The sequence below is a fragment of the Panthera onca genome, chromosome A2 (assembly GCF_046562875.1).
Source record: "Panthera onca isolate mPanOnc1 chromosome A2, mPanOnc1 haplotype 2, whole genome shotgun sequence".
Classification (NCBI taxonomy): domain Eukaryota; kingdom Metazoa; phylum Chordata; class Mammalia; order Carnivora; family Felidae; genus Panthera; species Panthera onca.
Genome location: NC_138340.1, coordinates 157,835,911 through 157,853,396, shown reverse-complemented (window position 1 = coordinate 157,853,396; position 17,486 = coordinate 157,835,911). Strand labels below are relative to the sequence as shown.

At 40.8% G+C, this 17,486-nt stretch overlaps 1 protein-coding gene across 14 annotated transcripts in view; it reads left to right on the top strand.

Moving 5' to 3' along the window:
* TPK1 (thiamin pyrophosphokinase 1) overlaps nt 1–17,486 on the top strand; it is a 350,382-nt gene that overhangs the window by 202,859 nt on the left and 130,037 nt on the right. For 12 of the 14 annotated variants that reach the window (XM_078438252.2, XM_078438261.2, XM_078438281.2 and 9 more), the window contains one exon: nt 11,332–11,478. The exons of the other annotated variants lie outside the window; for them this stretch is intronic. In XM_078438252.2, the coding sequence (XP_078294378.1) occupies nt 11,332–11,478 (147 nt within the window). The remainder of the gene's footprint in view (nt 1–11,331; nt 11,479–17,486) is intronic. 14 annotated transcript variants of the gene reach the window in all.

The window sequence follows — 17,486 nt, the reverse complement described above, 5'->3', positions numbered from 1 at the left end:
TCTAAGCTTTGTCTAGGGCCAGCCAAAAACGCATTGCATCATTCTGGGAATGAACTCACTCATTGTCCTATACTCTCTCATGGGCCGCGTACCTGAAATTAAAGTGCTTCATGCATTCTTAATGGCAGTCTGAGTGTAAACAAAAAAAATTCACACCGCGTGTACGGTAAGAGCTCTAAGGATGAGAACTGGTCACAGAAGTCGTCAGATTACATTTACAGTTACAAAGATGTTTGTGATCAACATGGAGAATCTTCAGTCTCTAGATACAGAATCTGAATTTTGATCCATGGGTAATGGTAATCCATTAAAAACTTTTGAACGGAAAGCCGTAAGATGATTTAGAAAAATAGAGTAGTGGTTGTGTGCAAGCTGAATTAAAGGACAGAGATGACCGTGACAGTAATAATAGAACCAATTAAAGGATGCTTTGAAGAATAACTCTTTAGTCATTTTCCCCATCAAGAATTCGAGAAAGGAATAGGGGCCATAAAAATAGACAAGGTGGATACTGGATAATGATTTGGAATTGTTTGCCGAAGAGTTACAGCTTAAAAACTAACCATTCGGCTAACCAAAGTCTGTTATATATATCCAGCCCTTCTATTAAGTATTACAGGTTGAAAAATGCAAACTAAATGAGGTGTAGTTTCTAACTCTAATACTGTGCAGCCTTCAGAATAGTTATTGTAGTTAAGCAGATTATCCTGATATGTTGTCAGTGATGCTGTAATTGAAGTCTGATGGGACCCACGAGGAGCCTGTTGGGAGTGAACCTTCTCCAGTGTCCACTGTCCTTGGGCAAGACAGATGAGGGGCTAGCCAGAGTGAGGGGAGGGTTCCATTCTGAGTGTTGAAGGTTAAGGGTGAAACTCGTAGGTTTGGGATGTCAAAGGGTAGACAACAGTGCAAGTACTAATCACACACACAAGCCAACAGAGAACGAACTAGTAGGGGAGGGGACCGCACACGCGCACACACACACACACACACACACACACACACACACCCTCTTCCCCTTCCCCTTCCCCTTCCCCTTCCCCTTCCCCTTCCCCTTCCCCTTCCCCGGATGGATCAGTCTCTCCTGGGCGCCTCCATTGCTCACTTACAGCCAGTGTGTCCAAGAGCTCCACCAGCAAGAGTTCCTTCCAGTCTGCATGAGACGTTGGAGTCCCCTGTGCTGAGCTCTCCAGCAAGGCATAGGTCGCCATGGTCAATGAGTGTGTGCACGGCCAGGGTTTTTACACTGAAACTTGTAGCAGGGGATTGTGGGTTATAGCTCAGGAGTCTTATTACGTGCATCCTTCTCACTGCCTCCGTAGTTTTTCCCTCAAATGCAGACAAGCTTGGATACACTGATCAATTTTCAGTGATATAAATCTGTTTTTCTCCTCCCTTTTTAAAAAAACTTTTCTCTAAAATGACATGTTCAAAAACAAGTTTTGTATAAACATGTTGATGACATTTCCTTTTTTTAATACATTTTTTTAAGTTTATTTATTTTGAGAGAGAAAGAGTGTGTGTGTATGAGCAGGAGAGGGGCAGAGAGAGAGAGAGAGGGAGAGGGAGAGGGAGAATCCCAAGCAGGCTTCACACTGTCAGTGCAGAGCCTGATGCGGGACTTGAACCCACAAACTGTGAGATCACTACCTGAGCCGAAATCAAGAGCTGGACACTTAACCGGCTGAGCCACCCAGGTGCCTGATTTTTATGATATTTCTTAATAAGAGCATATTCGCAATTTGACAAAATTGGAAACGATGCTCTGTTCAAATTTTTTTTTTTTTTTTTTTTAGAAAGTAGAAGTAGGCATCCTTTAAAAAGTGCTTACACGAATCACACACTTCACCCTGAATTTTCTTAGACCTCTCATCTGTGAACGGAAAACTCATGGTCTCGCCATTGGAAGCGACGTTATTTCTTTCTGACTCCAACAGGCTTACATTAAACCATGACTCAGTGAGCCTTGTTGAAATTTAAATGGGATCCCTGTAGTAGTATTTTCACGAGCCTCTATTCAGCTAAGTATATTCTATGTTTGTGAGTACAGTATGTCCTTATACCATAAGATCTGTGGTCTTTAATTTCCTTGGTGTCTCACTGTACTTTTTATCGATCACTGGAGTTATTTTATAGGCCTATGAAAACATTTTGGCATTGATGATTTTTTGGGTCACTTTATTGCTTTCACTCTATCTTTATCTGACTTTTTCCTTCATGGCCTGTGTTGGATTTTCCATCTTTAAAGTATCAGACAGTTGGACCAAAGAATCTCATCATTCTATTCAAGCCTAACTGTAGTACAGTACAGATCTTTGAAAGGGAACAGAAGCTTAATATTCACATCTATGTTTTTTGAGTCCCTAGTGTTTACTTTTGTTAAATTGGCTATGCTAATGTTAGTTGTAATTCTCAAACAGTAGGGTAAACACGTCTTGGTTTATGAGTGTATTCTTGGTGTAATTACTTATATTGTCCCCTTTTTGCTTTCAACAGTGTCTCAGTTTGTGTGTTAAATTGTAAGGACACCCTATATATCAGGGAGAGCCGTAAAGAAATTGTCCATTTGTGCAACTCTAGAATTCAATTTATGAAAAGTAATTAAATTTATGAAAAGTAATTAAAATATGCTGACAGCCACTGTCTCTGCTATGGACTTCATGTGTGCTGTATCTAAGATTTTTTGAGGACAAATGGATAAAACATAGTGTTTCTTTACTGAAAGGTTTTTAAAGTTATAAAAGGAAAATGACGTTGCTTTTCCTTTTAGTTCTTCTGTGCCTCTCAACCAGTCTTGTCATGATTCTATTAAGGCAAATCACGCAAAGCTAAGGTGTTCATTTATTTTCTAAACAAAATAGATACGGTTATGATTTAACCAGTTATGGTGGAAGCCAGAGAACCGTATGTGGGCTGTTGGAAGTGAAAGGAATCTTGAAAAATATGTTCCACGAATCTGGTCTATCCCTTTACCTTTATAGATGAGCCACTACATCACAAGGAGGTTTCGTAAGTTGTATGTGGTTTCCTGGCTTTTAAAAGAATATACCACACTATGGTCACATCTCCAATATAGTAGTCCAGGGTTTCACAGTTCCTTTTGCTAGACATGATTGCATATGAAAGGCCAAAGGCAACCCTATTTCACACCACTCTCCCTTGCTAATAAGACTGTGACAGCGCTTGTTTGGAATTACAGCTATTGGATCCTGGGTACATCACAACCAGTAGAAAACATGGCAGCTCTGGGACTGGCTTCCATTCGTTAGAGAATAGGAGGCATATTCGAAACTAAATGTCTGGCCCTAGACTCTGTATGCCCTGCCTGCTAGTGCCCTCTGAAATTCATGGTCTATCCTCACTAAAATCTCCTATATTCGCTATGTCTTTATAACTAACTCCAACACAAACTGGGCTTTTCCCCGAGGACCGCAATTCTCCGCAGCCACAGCAGTGCTTTTGTTTGGTTTCTCCCGCTACTTTTTCTAGAATGGGCTCTGGAAGTAGCGGTAGCTGTCCTCACTGCTTTTTGCTGTTTTTAGATTTGTGCTGTCCAAACCTCTAACCACTAGTCACTTGAGTACTTGAAACGTGGCTGATTCAAATTGAGATGTGTTATTAGTGTGAAATACATTCAGGATTTTGGAGACCAAGCATGGAAAAAAAATGTAAAATATTTTGTTATTTTTACCAGTTTTATTGAGATATAACTGACATATAATAATGTATAAGTTTAAGGTGTACAGCATGATTTTGACACACACATGTAGTACAAAATGATTAGCATAGTAGAGTTGGCTAACACCTCCATCACCCCACATAATTACCTCTTATTGTGTTTTGAGTTTTTCATATGGTGAGAACATTTAAGGCTTATTCTCTTCACAGCTCTCAAGTATGTAATACAATATTGGTAACTTCAGTCACCATGCGGTATAGTAGATCCCAAGAACTTACTCATCTGATAACTGGAAGTTTGTGCCCTGTGACCAACATCTTTCATTTCCCCGCCACCAGCCCCTGGCAACCATCACTGTACTCTCTGTTTCTAGGAGTTTGACTCTTTTTAGATTCCACATATGAATGGGATCATGTAGTATTTGTCTTTCCGAGTCTGACTTACTTCATTTAACATAATGCTTTCACAGTCCACCCGTGTAATTCTTACTGGTAGGATTTCCTTTTTTTCTGTGGCTGAATGATACTCCATTCTGTGTGTGTGTGTGTGTGTGTGTGTGTGTGTGTGTGTGTGTGTGTGTCTTTATTCATTCATTGGATACTTAGTTGTTTCTTTACCTCAGCAATTGTGAATAATGCTGCAATGAACATAGGAATGCAGATACCTCTTCAAGATCCTGATTTCATTCTTTTTGGATGTATAATGAGAACTAATTTACATTTCTCTGATGATTAGTGATGTTTGGCATCTTTTTCATGTACCTGTTGGCTGTGTGTATGTCTTTAGAATGTGGCTAGTCAGCTCCTCTGCCCATTTTTTAATCAGGTTTTTTTGTTTTTTTTTGTTATTGAGTTACGAGTTCCTTATATATTTTGGATATTAATTTCTCATCAGATAAGATGAATTGCAAATATTTTCTTCTTTATGTTGCCTTTTCCTCTTGTGGATTGTTTATTTTGCTCTGCAGAAGCTTTTTAGTTTGATGTAGCCCCACTTATTTTTGCTTTTTTTGCTTGAGCTTTTAGTGTCCTATCTAAAAAACAGTTGACAAGACCAACATCAAGGGTCTTTTTTCCTATGTTTTCTTCTAGGGATTTTATAGTTTCAAGTCTTACGTTTAAGTCTTCACTTTATTTTGAGTTAATTTTTGTGAGAGGTATAAGATAGGGGTTCAATTTTATTCTCCTGCATTGATCAGTTTTCCTAACACAGTGTTTTTTTTTTTAATGTTTTTTTTATTTTTGAGAGAGCAGGGGAGGGGCAGAGAGAGAGGGACAGAAGATCTGAAGCGGGCTCTGGGCTGACAGCAGTGAGCCTGATACGGGGCTTGGACTCACAAACGGCGAGATCATGACCTGAGCCGAAGGTGGACACTCAGTTGACTGAGCTACCCAAGTGCCCCCTCAGTGTTTTTAACACAGATTTCATTTTATAATGATATTTTAGATATATTGCATTAAAATCTATTGTAAAATTAATTTTACCTCTTTTTTTAAAAAACTCTTAAAAATGTAGCTGTGAGAGCATTTACAGCTGCCCGTGTGTCTCCCCTTATATCCACGTTGGACAGTGCTTGTTGTATTCCATTCCTCTTTTGCCCTAAAAACTCTAGTTCTCAACCTCACGGCATCATATTTTATCACCCTCATTACTCACTGCTGTGGTCCTCATTGTGGCAGTCCTGGTCATTTCCCATCATGTCCTGATCAAGTTAACATCTAGGTCACCAGTATTTTTTCCAACAGTATTGTCTCAATTCATGGTAAATTCCGTATATACTTGAATGAACCTTCCAGTACACAGACCTCTTGTTTCCTTAAATGTATCCCGTCTGACTTATTTATTTTTTTTAACTATGACAATACCTACACTTTGTTGATACCAAATTTTTATAAACCCTCCCTCATCTCTATTTTGTCCCTTCGACTACCTTTCTTGTTCCCGGACTCCAGGAATTCTTCGACTCCACCAGCATTCTGATCCATTCATTGGTCATGCTCTTTTACTCTCCTTCCATCCTGTTTCAGTCCTCCATATATTCAAAAAATATTTACTGGACACCTCTTACGTGCCATGCTTCATTCTGAGTGGCAGAGATAGAAAATCTCTGCCGTCATGTTGCTTTTAGTCCTCTTGGCGTGACAAATAATAGGACAGGCTAAATTAGTAAGATATTTACCATGGTATTGGATAATAAGAGCTGCCAAGGAGAAAATGTAAGTCAGGAAATGGGGATACGAACCGTTGGCATGGGGGTGGGGAATTTTTAAAAGGATAGCTAGCGAAGAAAGTAAATTGAGTTAGCCGAGTGAGTATCTGGGGCTAATGCATTCTAGGAAAAAAAAAAAAAAACTACAAATGCAAAGTCCTTGGAGTAGTAGCGACTCTGGTGTACTCCAGAAACAGGAAAGAAGTAGGCTGGAGAAGAGAGGAAGAAGGGAAGAGAAGTAGAGGGTAGGATCAGAGAGACAGCTGGATCTCAGATAGGGCAGGGCTTTATAGATCCTAATGGAAAATACTGTGAAACCATTGGAGGATTTTGAGCAGAAGAATGTGATAACCTGACGTTGGAGGCTTGTAGTATTTCGAGGGCCGTCTAATGGTGGCTTACCCCCTCTGACGATTTTGGTGGCTTGAGCCGTACTTGTGATGAGGTTGTAAGCGTTGAGAAGAGGAGAAATTCTGGATACATACTGACTTTGGGAATACAAGGATCATGTCATTCCTCTGCGCAAAATAGCTCCCCTTTAATGCCAGTAAGCATCAGGGGCTTAAGAATGTCTTAACGAGTCTCTGCGAATCCGACACTTATGTTTTACTCTGATTTCTCCTAATTTCTCATTTAATTTTAGCAGCTAGCCCTCTGATAGGGCTCATTTAATTTTAGCAGCTAGCCCTCTGATAGTCTTTGAAAATGCCTGGGGCCACGTTGCCGCCTCATGGCCTTAGTAAAGCCTGCTGTCTGGAGAATCCTGCCCCAGGTTTCCATGCACATGGCCACCTCCCTCTTCTCTTTTGGGTCTTTGTGCTACTCTGACCACTTGTGCAACACAGTCTGCTCTAGCTCCTACTTAAAGACGAAGCATCCTCCCGACCTGTCATTTTTGGTCTCCTTTCTCCTGCTCTGTTATTCTCCAATTTTAGCACTTAACCACCGTTTCGCGTCCTAACTAATAGACTGACTGTGTATGTCAGTCAGTTGCGTATTATCCTCCACCTGAATGTGAACTCCATGAAGGCAGGGGTTTTTGTCTCCTTTACTGATAATGTCCTGAATGTTTATTCTGGTACCTAACACGTGGTAGATGATGAGTAAATATTACCAGAAGTAGTAGCAAATACGAAATAAGTTAACTCTTTTCAAAAGCTGAGGACTATTTGAACCCTTGCTAAGTAGGAAAGTACTATTTTATAGGAGTTAGATGATGTTAACTTAGCCTCATTAGCTTTTTGCCTCTCTGGTTATTTATTCAGTTTTTCCCAAAGCCTTTATATGCTTAAGGGAAGCTCAGTAATTACTTGTTGTCTACTCTGTTGCAAACACTGCGGCTGGCATCTGGGATACATGAGCCTCCTCTAGGAGGAGAGCTACTGCAGTATATCAACAGTTATAATCAAGTGCACTGGGTGTGTTGTAAAGGATAATTACGTTACTGAAGTCGGGAGTGTTGATGATCCATCTGATCCAGACGCAGAGAAGCATGTGGAATTGAAAGGTTATTATGCTTACAGACCCTGGAGAGGAAGGGGCGTGCCACGCAGGGGGCCACAAGGGAGGAGTGCCAAGTGAGCAGCCTCAATCAAACAGGTCCAGGAGCCGGAGGAGAGAGCGAGGGTCCATGGGAAGTGGCTTACCGGGGGGTCGGGGTTGGGTACACAAGCAAAAGAGTGAGTCAGTTTCATTGGCGTGTTCGAATGTCACTAGGTCACCGTCACGGGAGGGCAAGCAGGATGAACTTGTGACAGGGACCAGCCTTTATCACTCTGTGCACCTGGTTGCCGGGGCCGGGTCTCACAGCCTGTCTTGTAAGAAGGTGGAGACCTCAGGAAATCAAAAGTTTTAAAAATTTACAATACACTGGGTGATACTAGAAATAAACACACAAGGCTTTGGATCCACAGAGAAAAGGCACCATGGCAGTCTGTAAACAGTCCATTTCAGATTGAATGCTTTCCCAGTGGCATTGTAGTCCTAAAGACAGAAGTCTGGCCTCTTAAAACCTAGGTAAGTGTGCAGGGCTGGTGTCTGTCTCCCTCCTGTCTCTGTGAATATCAGACGCCCTACTTACAGCCAGAGCCAGAACCCTCCCCCACCCAGCCTGCAGCCTGCATTGAACCTCTAATGTTTTTAATCAGTCTTGCTAAGTACTTCCTGTAGGGAGAATGAGTAGTGATGGGAAGTAATCTTGCGGCTTCTTTATTCTGAAAAATTCAATCACTGATCTACAGATACTGCTTATTCATCATGATACCCCAGTGTAGAAGATGGGGATTAAATTTCAGCCTTAAAGGTTGTGGGATCCCTCAAGGCTTAGAGTATGGTAATGAAAAATTGAGAACCTAAAAAAGGGATTCCAGAATCTGCATAGTGAATAAACTCTCACCAGGCCTTGCTTCTGATGTGAATTTAGGATTATGTGCATAGGAATATGCCATGTGCTTTTCACTGGAGCCTTAGTGCTTTGTCTGTATTTCACATGTAACTCCTTTTCATGTCTTTTTCTTCAGTTTCAAACAAATTCTCTTTAGTTTCTTGAGGTCATGTGTGATTTCTGGGCCTTTCTTCACTGGTCTTACTAAGTATGTAAGTACTAGGAAGGCCTCCTGGTTACAATTAGAAGCCATTGACCTGACTCGATACTCTAAACAGAAGCTGTCTCCTTGGCAGGTCTATGCCTGGTTGCTTACCAGTGACCCCCTGCCTCTGAAGGTGAGCGCATGTCCCTATCTTTGCCTTTGTATTCAGAGTAATACATGTTTCCCAGGATCCATGGTCTTCCTGGACCCCAACTCTAATTCTTTGAGTTCTTGAAAGATCTTCAAAACTAGTTATTAGGTCCTACACATGGGTGGTACGCTTGTCTTAAAATATGCTGACTTGAGCATGAAGCCACCTTATCTAAAGTAAAAACTCCGGTTCTTCCTACACTCCGGTAAAGTCAGAAATAGAAAATTCATTTCAAATGTCTTGGCTCTTGTATGTAATTTTCCTTTTGTGCTTTTGTGGGACCGCATTCTGATTTACATGTTCTCACAGTATGGCAGTGAATCTGTTTCTTTCTTACGTGGATGTGTCCTTTCTTACAGTGTCTCCACTTACTTATTCATCAAACACTTTGCTGTCTTGTGTTAGGCATTGTTACCCGGGCTGTCACATTGGAACCAGAGGACACAGCCTTTGGCTTCGTGGACTATTAGACCACTTATTGTTCCTCTAAGAACCATACGGGTCATATTGGTGCTTGGTTAACATACTATTCTTTTAAAATCATGGTGTCTTGGGGCGCCCGGGTGGCTCAGTTGGTTGAGCGTCCGACTTCGGCTCAGGTCACAATCTCGCGGTATGTGAGTTCGAGCCCCGCGTCGGGCTCTGTGCTGACTGCTCAGAGCCTGGAGCCTGTTTCAGATTCTGTGTCTCCCTCTCTCTCTGACCTTCCCCCGTTCATGCTCTGTCTCTCTCTGTCTCAAAAATAAATAAACGTTAAAAAAAAATAAAAAAAATTAAAAAAATAAAATCATGGTGTCTTGGGGCACCTGGGTGGCCCAGTTGGTTGAGTGTCCAACTCTTGATTTTGCCTCAGGTCATGATCTCAGGTTCCTGAGTTCGAGCCCCACTTCTGGCTCTGCACTAACTGCTCAGAACCTGCTTGGGGCGTTTTCTCTCTCTGTGTCTCTCTCCCCCTTCTCTCACTCATATGTGCTCTTTCTCAAAGTAAATAAATTTTAAAATAAACAAATAAAAATAAAATCATGGCGTCCCTCTGACGAAATGTTATTTAAGCCTTTTTCTCATGAACTATTGTAAAAACCTGAAAATCAATACTCCCAATATTTTTAATTAAAAAAAATTTTTTTTAATGTTTATTTGTTTTTGAGAACGAGAGAGACAGAGCACAAGCAGGGGAGGGGCAGAGAGAGAGGGAAACACAATCCAAAGCAGGCTCCAGACTCTGAGCTGTCAGCACAGAACCCAACTCAGGGCTCAAACCCACGAACTGTGAGATCATGACCCAAGCTGAGGTCAGACGCTTAAATTGACTGAGCCATCCCAGTGCCCCCCAATACTCCCTATTTTTCAACGATTTCTGTTTTATTCCAGATAGAGTGATTATTATAGTCAGTTTTTATTGCTTGTAAGGTTTTCTTACAATATTTTAATTAAGTTCTTTAATACTTCCTCTTCCATGATGAATATACCAACTTTGACTATGTTGATGCATTATAAGTTTAGGATGATCGCAAGAAGGCAAGTAGGGTCAAGGGAAGAGACAGTGCCTCCAGCTCTGTTCTCCGGGAGCCTTTTGGTACCTGCTCTGTGCAGGAGAAGGTTACTCCACCCCTCTCATTCCTTGCAGCCCGCTTTCACCTTTAGTCTTACATAGAAGGAAAGCAGCACGGTAATTTTATATACAAATATCCTGGAAATATATTTTCAACAAAAGGGGACCCTTTAAATGAATTACACTTTAGTTACAGGAAATGCTATCTTGAAAACGTTAAGTGAAAAAATAACATCAAACTACAGGTAACAATCACAAAAATGTTAATATAACTGTAATAATACCAAAAATGATAAAGGCAATAGAAGAGTAGCTAATATTTTTATTTATTTTTAAAGTTTGTTCATTTGTTTGTTTGTTTCTTTGTTTATTTTTGTGAGAAAGAAGAGCCGAGCAGAGCGATAGTCCCAAGCAGGCTCTGCACCGACATGAGGCTCAATCCCACAAACCATGAGATTCTGACCTGAGCCAAAATCAAGAGGAGGACACTCAACAGACTGAGCCACCCAGGCACCCCAGTAGCTAATATTTTTTAAGCAATCGCTATGTCACGAACAGGTTCTAGATGCTTTACACTTAGTTCTTTTAATTACTTCATCAAACCCTACAGCAACCTTATCAGGTGGCAGACACCATCCAACTTTTCCATGTGAGTGTAAAAATGAAGTACTGAGAGTTTAGGCAACATTGCTAGGTTCAGTGAAAAGATGATACCCATCCTCAAGACGCTTGGATTCTAATGGTGTGACAAAACCTGTGAAACAGGCGTGGTGTCTGTCATGAGCCGTGTGTTACCAGGGAAGACGCCACAGGTTCACGACGGGATTCCACCAATTGTGAAACCAGAGAAGATTCCACATGGAAGAAACACGTGAACAGAGTTGTAAAGAAAGGACTGCCTAGTTTTTCAGGTGAACAGGCAGATGGGAAAAAGCTAAAAAGAGTTGGTGTCGAAATGGGACCGCCACCCACCAATTATGTGACTATGCACAAGTAGCTTTAATCCTTCATCTGAACAACAGAAATGATATCTACCATTTCTTTATGGCTTATCAAGTAAAATACAGTTGATTGAGAGCTCTTTTTAGTTACTATTCAGTTATTGAAAACTCTTTAAATATGTGACTCTCCCTTTTGCTTTGCCTTGCTTAGGTAGATGTAATTGTGACCTTGGGAGGTCTCGGTGGGCGTTTTGACCAGATCATGGCATCTGTGAGCACCCTGTTCCAAGTTACTTGCATCACTCCTGTGCCGATTATAATAATCCAAGAGGAATCTCTCATCTACCTGCTCCAACCAGTAAGTGAAGAATAAGTATAATGTCAGCACATTGCTTCCATAAAACTTCTAACATTTGAGTAGACTAGAACGAAACATGAGCCTAGCGTGTGTCTTTGAATTTGACACCTGAGGGAAGTTGACCATGTTTGCTTCATTTTATCATGCCCCGAAAAAAAAATCGCATAACTTTTAATTAAATTGACTAAGAATTAAATTTAGCCCTTTTACATTTTGAGCAGCTGAATGTGAATGCCACTTGAGAAACATCTCAACAGAGGAAGCCCAAAGCTTGGCAAATATTTCAGTCGGAATTCTCATATATTTTCAGTGCTATCGTTATAACTGGAAACTGGATTTGATTTTGTTAAGCACTAAAAAAAATTTTTTTTAGCTTTTACTCTTCATAAGTTGCCTGCTTATTAATTTCACTGCTTCAGAGTACATTTGTAATGATCAATGTCATTCACTTCCCCTGATGAATATCATGGAAATTTTCTATCGATCCAGTGCTGAGAACAGAATCCTTATTAAATAAACCAGTTTTATAAGGTTGATCAGTGGGCTCCTCTAGAAAAGTAATCGTTTGGTAACATTTTTAAAAGAGTGGACAGTTGTTCTTCCTTGCCTCTCACTGTCATGTGCTGCTTACAGCGTTGCTCCTGCCCCATCTGCCAGTCTCCCTCTGCAGCATGCTGTTACCTAGAAATTGTTGTTTGGTTAATAGAGTGGGTATCAGGCACACTCCCTGCTGTTCAACCAGCTTTGCATTTTTTTCTCTGGCTCTTTGTATTGCCTAGCTTTGTTGTTTTCTGGAAAACTTCCTAAGAGGTGTGGAAAGGGAGCTGAAGAATTCAGTTTTCAAACTCCATACTCTCCATGGATTTAGTCAACGAACAGTTTATGAAGTGCCTGCTCTTTTTTTTTAGTCTTTTTTTAACATTTATTTATTTTCGAGAGACAGAGACAGAGCACAAGCAGGGGAGGGGCAGAGAGAGAGAGAGAGAGAGAGAGAGAGACAGAATCCGAAGTAGGCTCCGGGCTCTGAGCTGTCAGCACAGAGCCTGATGCAGGGCTCGAACCCATAAACTGTGAGATCATGACCTGAGCTGAAGTCGGACGCTCAACCGACGGAGCCACCCAGGCGCCCCGGGAGTGCCTGTTTATTGCAGTGCTAGGCAGTTGAGGATTAAAAGAAAATACTGACATGATCTTTGCTCTCTAGCACATGTCCAGTGAAGAAGTCATTAATAAAAACATAAGATGTGAAGCACGAAGATGAAAGATTATAGAATTTGATCATACGTAACGTAAGGGAAGTCCACCCAGGGGCACTCACATTTTATTCACTCCGTTAACTCAACAAATATTTATTGGGTACCTGCTATGTGCCAGGCACTTACCGGGGATACAGAAGCCAACTAAAGAGACAAAAATCCCTTGTTTTCGTGGGACATACATTCTCTTGAGGTTACAGTGCAGCAGAATCCTCCGGGATGAGTGGATGTTTGCTATGGGAGATGATGAGAAAGTCATTTAAGGCAGAAAGGAGCCACTAAAGAAAGGTGGAGGCATAAGGTACATTGTAGGATCTGCAGGTAATTCTGCACAGCAGTGTGGAAGATGCTAGAAGATAAGACTGAAAACTACTTTGATTGTGAAGAGCCTTGAATTCCACACAGTGGAGTGTGGACTTTTTCGCTAGAGGTTATGGGAAGTCATTAATAGATTTCACTTAGTGGTATGATGTGAGCAGATACGCCTCTTAGATTTCTAATTGTGTATTTGTTAAATACCTATAATTTCCTAACAGTTTCTGAAGGGTTAAAGTTTCTAACATTGTGAATCATTGAGCTTTATTACATTATATATACTATATTGATGATTTGATTGCTAAAGTAGTCAACCGTAACTTGGCTGTATGTAGATATTCTAGTTAATAGATTACAAGTTAGTTGGCACTGTACTAAAATTAAAAAGCAAATTAAAAAATAAAATTGGAAGATTAACTGGTAGAAAAAAATCATATCTGAAAAATGACTTTTGCTCTTAAGAGCTTTTCAGTGTTTCTGGTATTCCCTACTATCACTGGAATGTGTATAATTTTGGACTTCCTAAAATGCGTTCAGCTTGAGATTCCTTGGATTTCCGCCCTCTGCAGATGCTGTCTGTCATCCATTTGGGAAAGGAAACTCTCAGCCATTATTTTTTCAATATTGTCTCTGCCCTATTCTCCTTCTCCCTTCCTCTATAACTCTGCTTAACTGTACCTAGGATGCTCTAATTGTATCATGTCCATCTCAGCACATCTATTTCATATTTTCTATGCCGTAACCTTTCTGGGCTTCACTCGGAAGCTCATCACCTGTGTTCCACATCACCCTTCTGCTTCAGCCATGTCTGTTTTGCTGCTAAAACCATCCACGGTGTTTAAAATTCCTGCCATGATTCTTCTTTCTTGTATGCCTGTCCTCTCGTCACTGTTTCAAGATTCTTTCTTAAAACATAATTGTCATACTTATTTTATGGTCAAGAATAATTCTAGTACCTGTAGTTCTTTGTAAGTCCGCTGTCCTTTGTATTCATTTTTGCTTCTATATTTTGTCAACTCGATTCCTTCTGTGTGTTGTGAATTTTGGCGATGACCTTATATTTCTGGGAACTTTACCTGTGGGAATTGTTTGAAGTGTGAGTTAAAAGTGAGTCCAAGGGGGAGTTTAGAGCAGACTCCCAACCCAGTTATTCACAGGCATTAACAACTCAGGACATCTTGCTGGAGACTTTTTGACCATCTAGGTGGTGTGAATTCTGAAGGCAGTATGTCGCGAGTTTGACTTCCGGTTACAGGTGCTCACGGGAGACTTGCTCCCTCTTCTCAGCTATAGGGTGCCTGGGTTTGGTCAGGGTTTTCCTGGCGGTCCAGTGGAAGTGTTATTTATATTCATCTTACTTACACTGAGAGTCTCTGCCTTATCTGGTGCACTCTCCTGCACTCACACCTTGAGCAGGCCTTGGGCTTTGTCTCCTGATGACTTTCTGTACTTGGATGTCTTGGAAACCAAAGCTCAAGTTCATCGGCTTTGGTAAACACCAAGTATTTCAGAGGTGAAAGTTAGGTGTGGTTTTCAGTCCAACCTTAGTTTTTGGCTTCTGAGTATTCTTAAAACAAAAAAAAAAAAAACACAGATGTTTGATGCATTTTAAAAGATTCTTTTTAATTTTTTTCTAGCACTTTTTATTGCTTTAAGTTGGTCAGGATGCTAATTTATCATAGTGTCTCTGTAAGGCAGGTCTTACCCTGCCTGTGTTGCAGGAATAATTAACTCCCAATCTCAGAGGTTTAACTGAGATTGAGTTTTTAAAGTTTATTTTCTCATCAGTATCTGGTCTGGTTTCGGCGGCTTCCTCCATTTTATATCTAAGCCAACTGGAAGAAATTGCAGCATCTGGAGGAAAAGATTGCTAGAAAGTGGCACTGCATGTTTTTAAAGGCCAGGCCTGGCCATGTTTATATCACCTTTGGTGGGAATACAGTGACACTCCCCAGCCCACTGCAAGGCCTTCTGAGAAAGGAAGGCGGTGGTCGGGGAAAGGAATCGCTTTGTGAGCGCAGAGCGCGGTCTCTCTCAAACCGCCAGCAACTGAAGTTGGGGATGAAAAGTCTGGAATCATGACCTTAGATAATTTCTTGGAGTATAATTTTTTTCTCATTTACACGATATGTTAAACTTTGATTAGTTGTTAAAACAGAATCCTCCTGGGGCACTTGGGTGGCTCAGTCAGTTGAACGTCCAGCTGTGGCTCAGGTCATGATCTCACGGTCTGTAAGTTCAAGCCCCACATCAGGCTCTGTGCTGACAGCTCAGAGCCTGGAGCCTGCTTTAGATCCTGTGTTTCCCTCTCTCTCTCTGCCTCTTCCTCACTTTTGCTCTTTGTCTCTCACTCTTTCTCTCAAAAATAAATAAACATTAAAAAAATAAAATAAAATGAAAACAGAATCCTCAGTTCTCCAAACATAATTATCATTGCAAGTGTACCTGTATAGCCTACATGCCCCAAAACAATGCCTTCTGGATTCTCTTTCTGGTCATTGTAATTGTGTCTCATTTGCCTCTCCTAAGAAAGAATTATTACGTAGTGTGGGGCACAAAGCTCTGCATGATCACACCCCCTGTCATGTAGAGGGGTGACAGTATTTACCATAGACTTCACCTCTTGCTTTACCAGTCCTGGCTTTGCTCCTGTTTGGCACTCAGTTCCAGAGAAATCTTCCCAGAGACACATACTAGGTTCCTGCTTTTCAGTTGCTTTTAGGAAGAGACCACTAAGACAATTTAGTGATATAAATGCAAAAGTCAAAATGAGTGTGTTTGAGTGTTTAGGATATGAACCAATCTTATGTTGTATTGTATATATTGTATATATATTGTATCCATGATCCCTCCCTGACTTGAGCTCTGTCTTTTTCTCTCTCTCTCTTTCAAAACTAAATAAACATTTTTAAAAAATTTAAAAACTAGGGGCGCCTGGGTGGCTCTGTCGGTTACTTAACCAACTTCAGCTCAGGTCCTGATCTCACAGTCTGTGAGTTTGAGCCCCACGTCGGGCTCTGTGCTGACAGCTCAGAGCCTGGAGCCTGTTTCGGATTCTGTGTCTCCCTTTCTCTCTGACCCTCCCCTGTTCATGCTCTGTCTCTCTCTGTCTCAAAAATAAATAAACATTAAAAAATTTTAAAATAAACGATGTCTACAGTTACTGTTCGTTAACAGGATTGATCATAATCATCATCACGATGGACAGAAGAAACCTCATAACTTGAAATTGAAACTGTTTTCAAATATTGTGGAACTAGGGCCCAAGAAAATCAATCCGGTATGCTTCAGTGCCAAATAAAGAATGGTTAAAATTTTTTTAATGTATTTTTTTAATTGAAAGTCAACAAATAGCTGTTTTTGAAAAGGAAGTTAACTTTGGGGCTTTTACAAGAAGCATCTAATTTGAGCTTCATAACAATACCACAAGGAAAGCAGGACAGATAGGACTCTATGCTTTCTACTACATGACATTTCTTCTTTCTTGGGGCTAGTGGACTAACAAGCAAATAGCGAGCTCTTTTTAAAAACTTTCTTTTTTAATGTTTACCTATTTTTGAGGGAGAGAGAGAGAGAGCGAGAGAGCATGAGCAGTGGGGTTGGGGGGCAGGAGCAGAGAGAGAGAGAAACAGAATTGAACCAGGCTCTGGGCTCTGAGCTGTCAGCACAGAGCCCATCGTGGGGCTCGAACTCAAGAACTGTGAGATCATGACCTGAGCCAAAGTCGGATGCTTAACCGACTGAGCCACCCAGGCACCCCAACAAATAGTGAACTCTTAGAACTAGTTACAGTTCATAGGCTGGTGATTATCCATAAACAGTGTTTTACTGAGTGGCCAGTTGATGTGTGTATATAGGGCTGTGTGTGTGTGTGTGTGTATGTATGTATGTATTATCCACAACATTATTTTCAATGAGATAAATTTGAGGTACACTTTAAGGGTATATCCCACCTTGTACCCCTAAATTAAAAATAACTGAATTTTCTTCAAGTATGACAAAATCTACATACAACAAGAATTTTTATCATTTAAGAAGATTAAGATTACCTTTGAGCTTTGCTAAAATACATCAAAAATGGTAAAAATTCAATGTAAGTGTTAATTATTATGAGTATTATTTTTCAGAGCAGTGTTTTCTAGAATTGATTCTATAACTATAGATTGTCTGACATTGAAGATAATAGGAGACATGAGACATGGGAACTGTTTTTTTTGATACTTGTTTTGGTGCTGTGCTAGGCTAAGAGAACGCATCTGTGTGGTTTTTTTTAATGTCTGTTTTTGAGAGAGAGTGACTGAGTGTGGGTGGGGGAAGGGCAGAGAGAGAGAGAGAGAATGGGACACAGAATCTGAAGCAGGCTCCAGGCTCTGAGCTGTCAGCACAGAGCCCAATGTGGGGCTTGAACTCATGAACCTTGAGATCATTCCCTGAGCC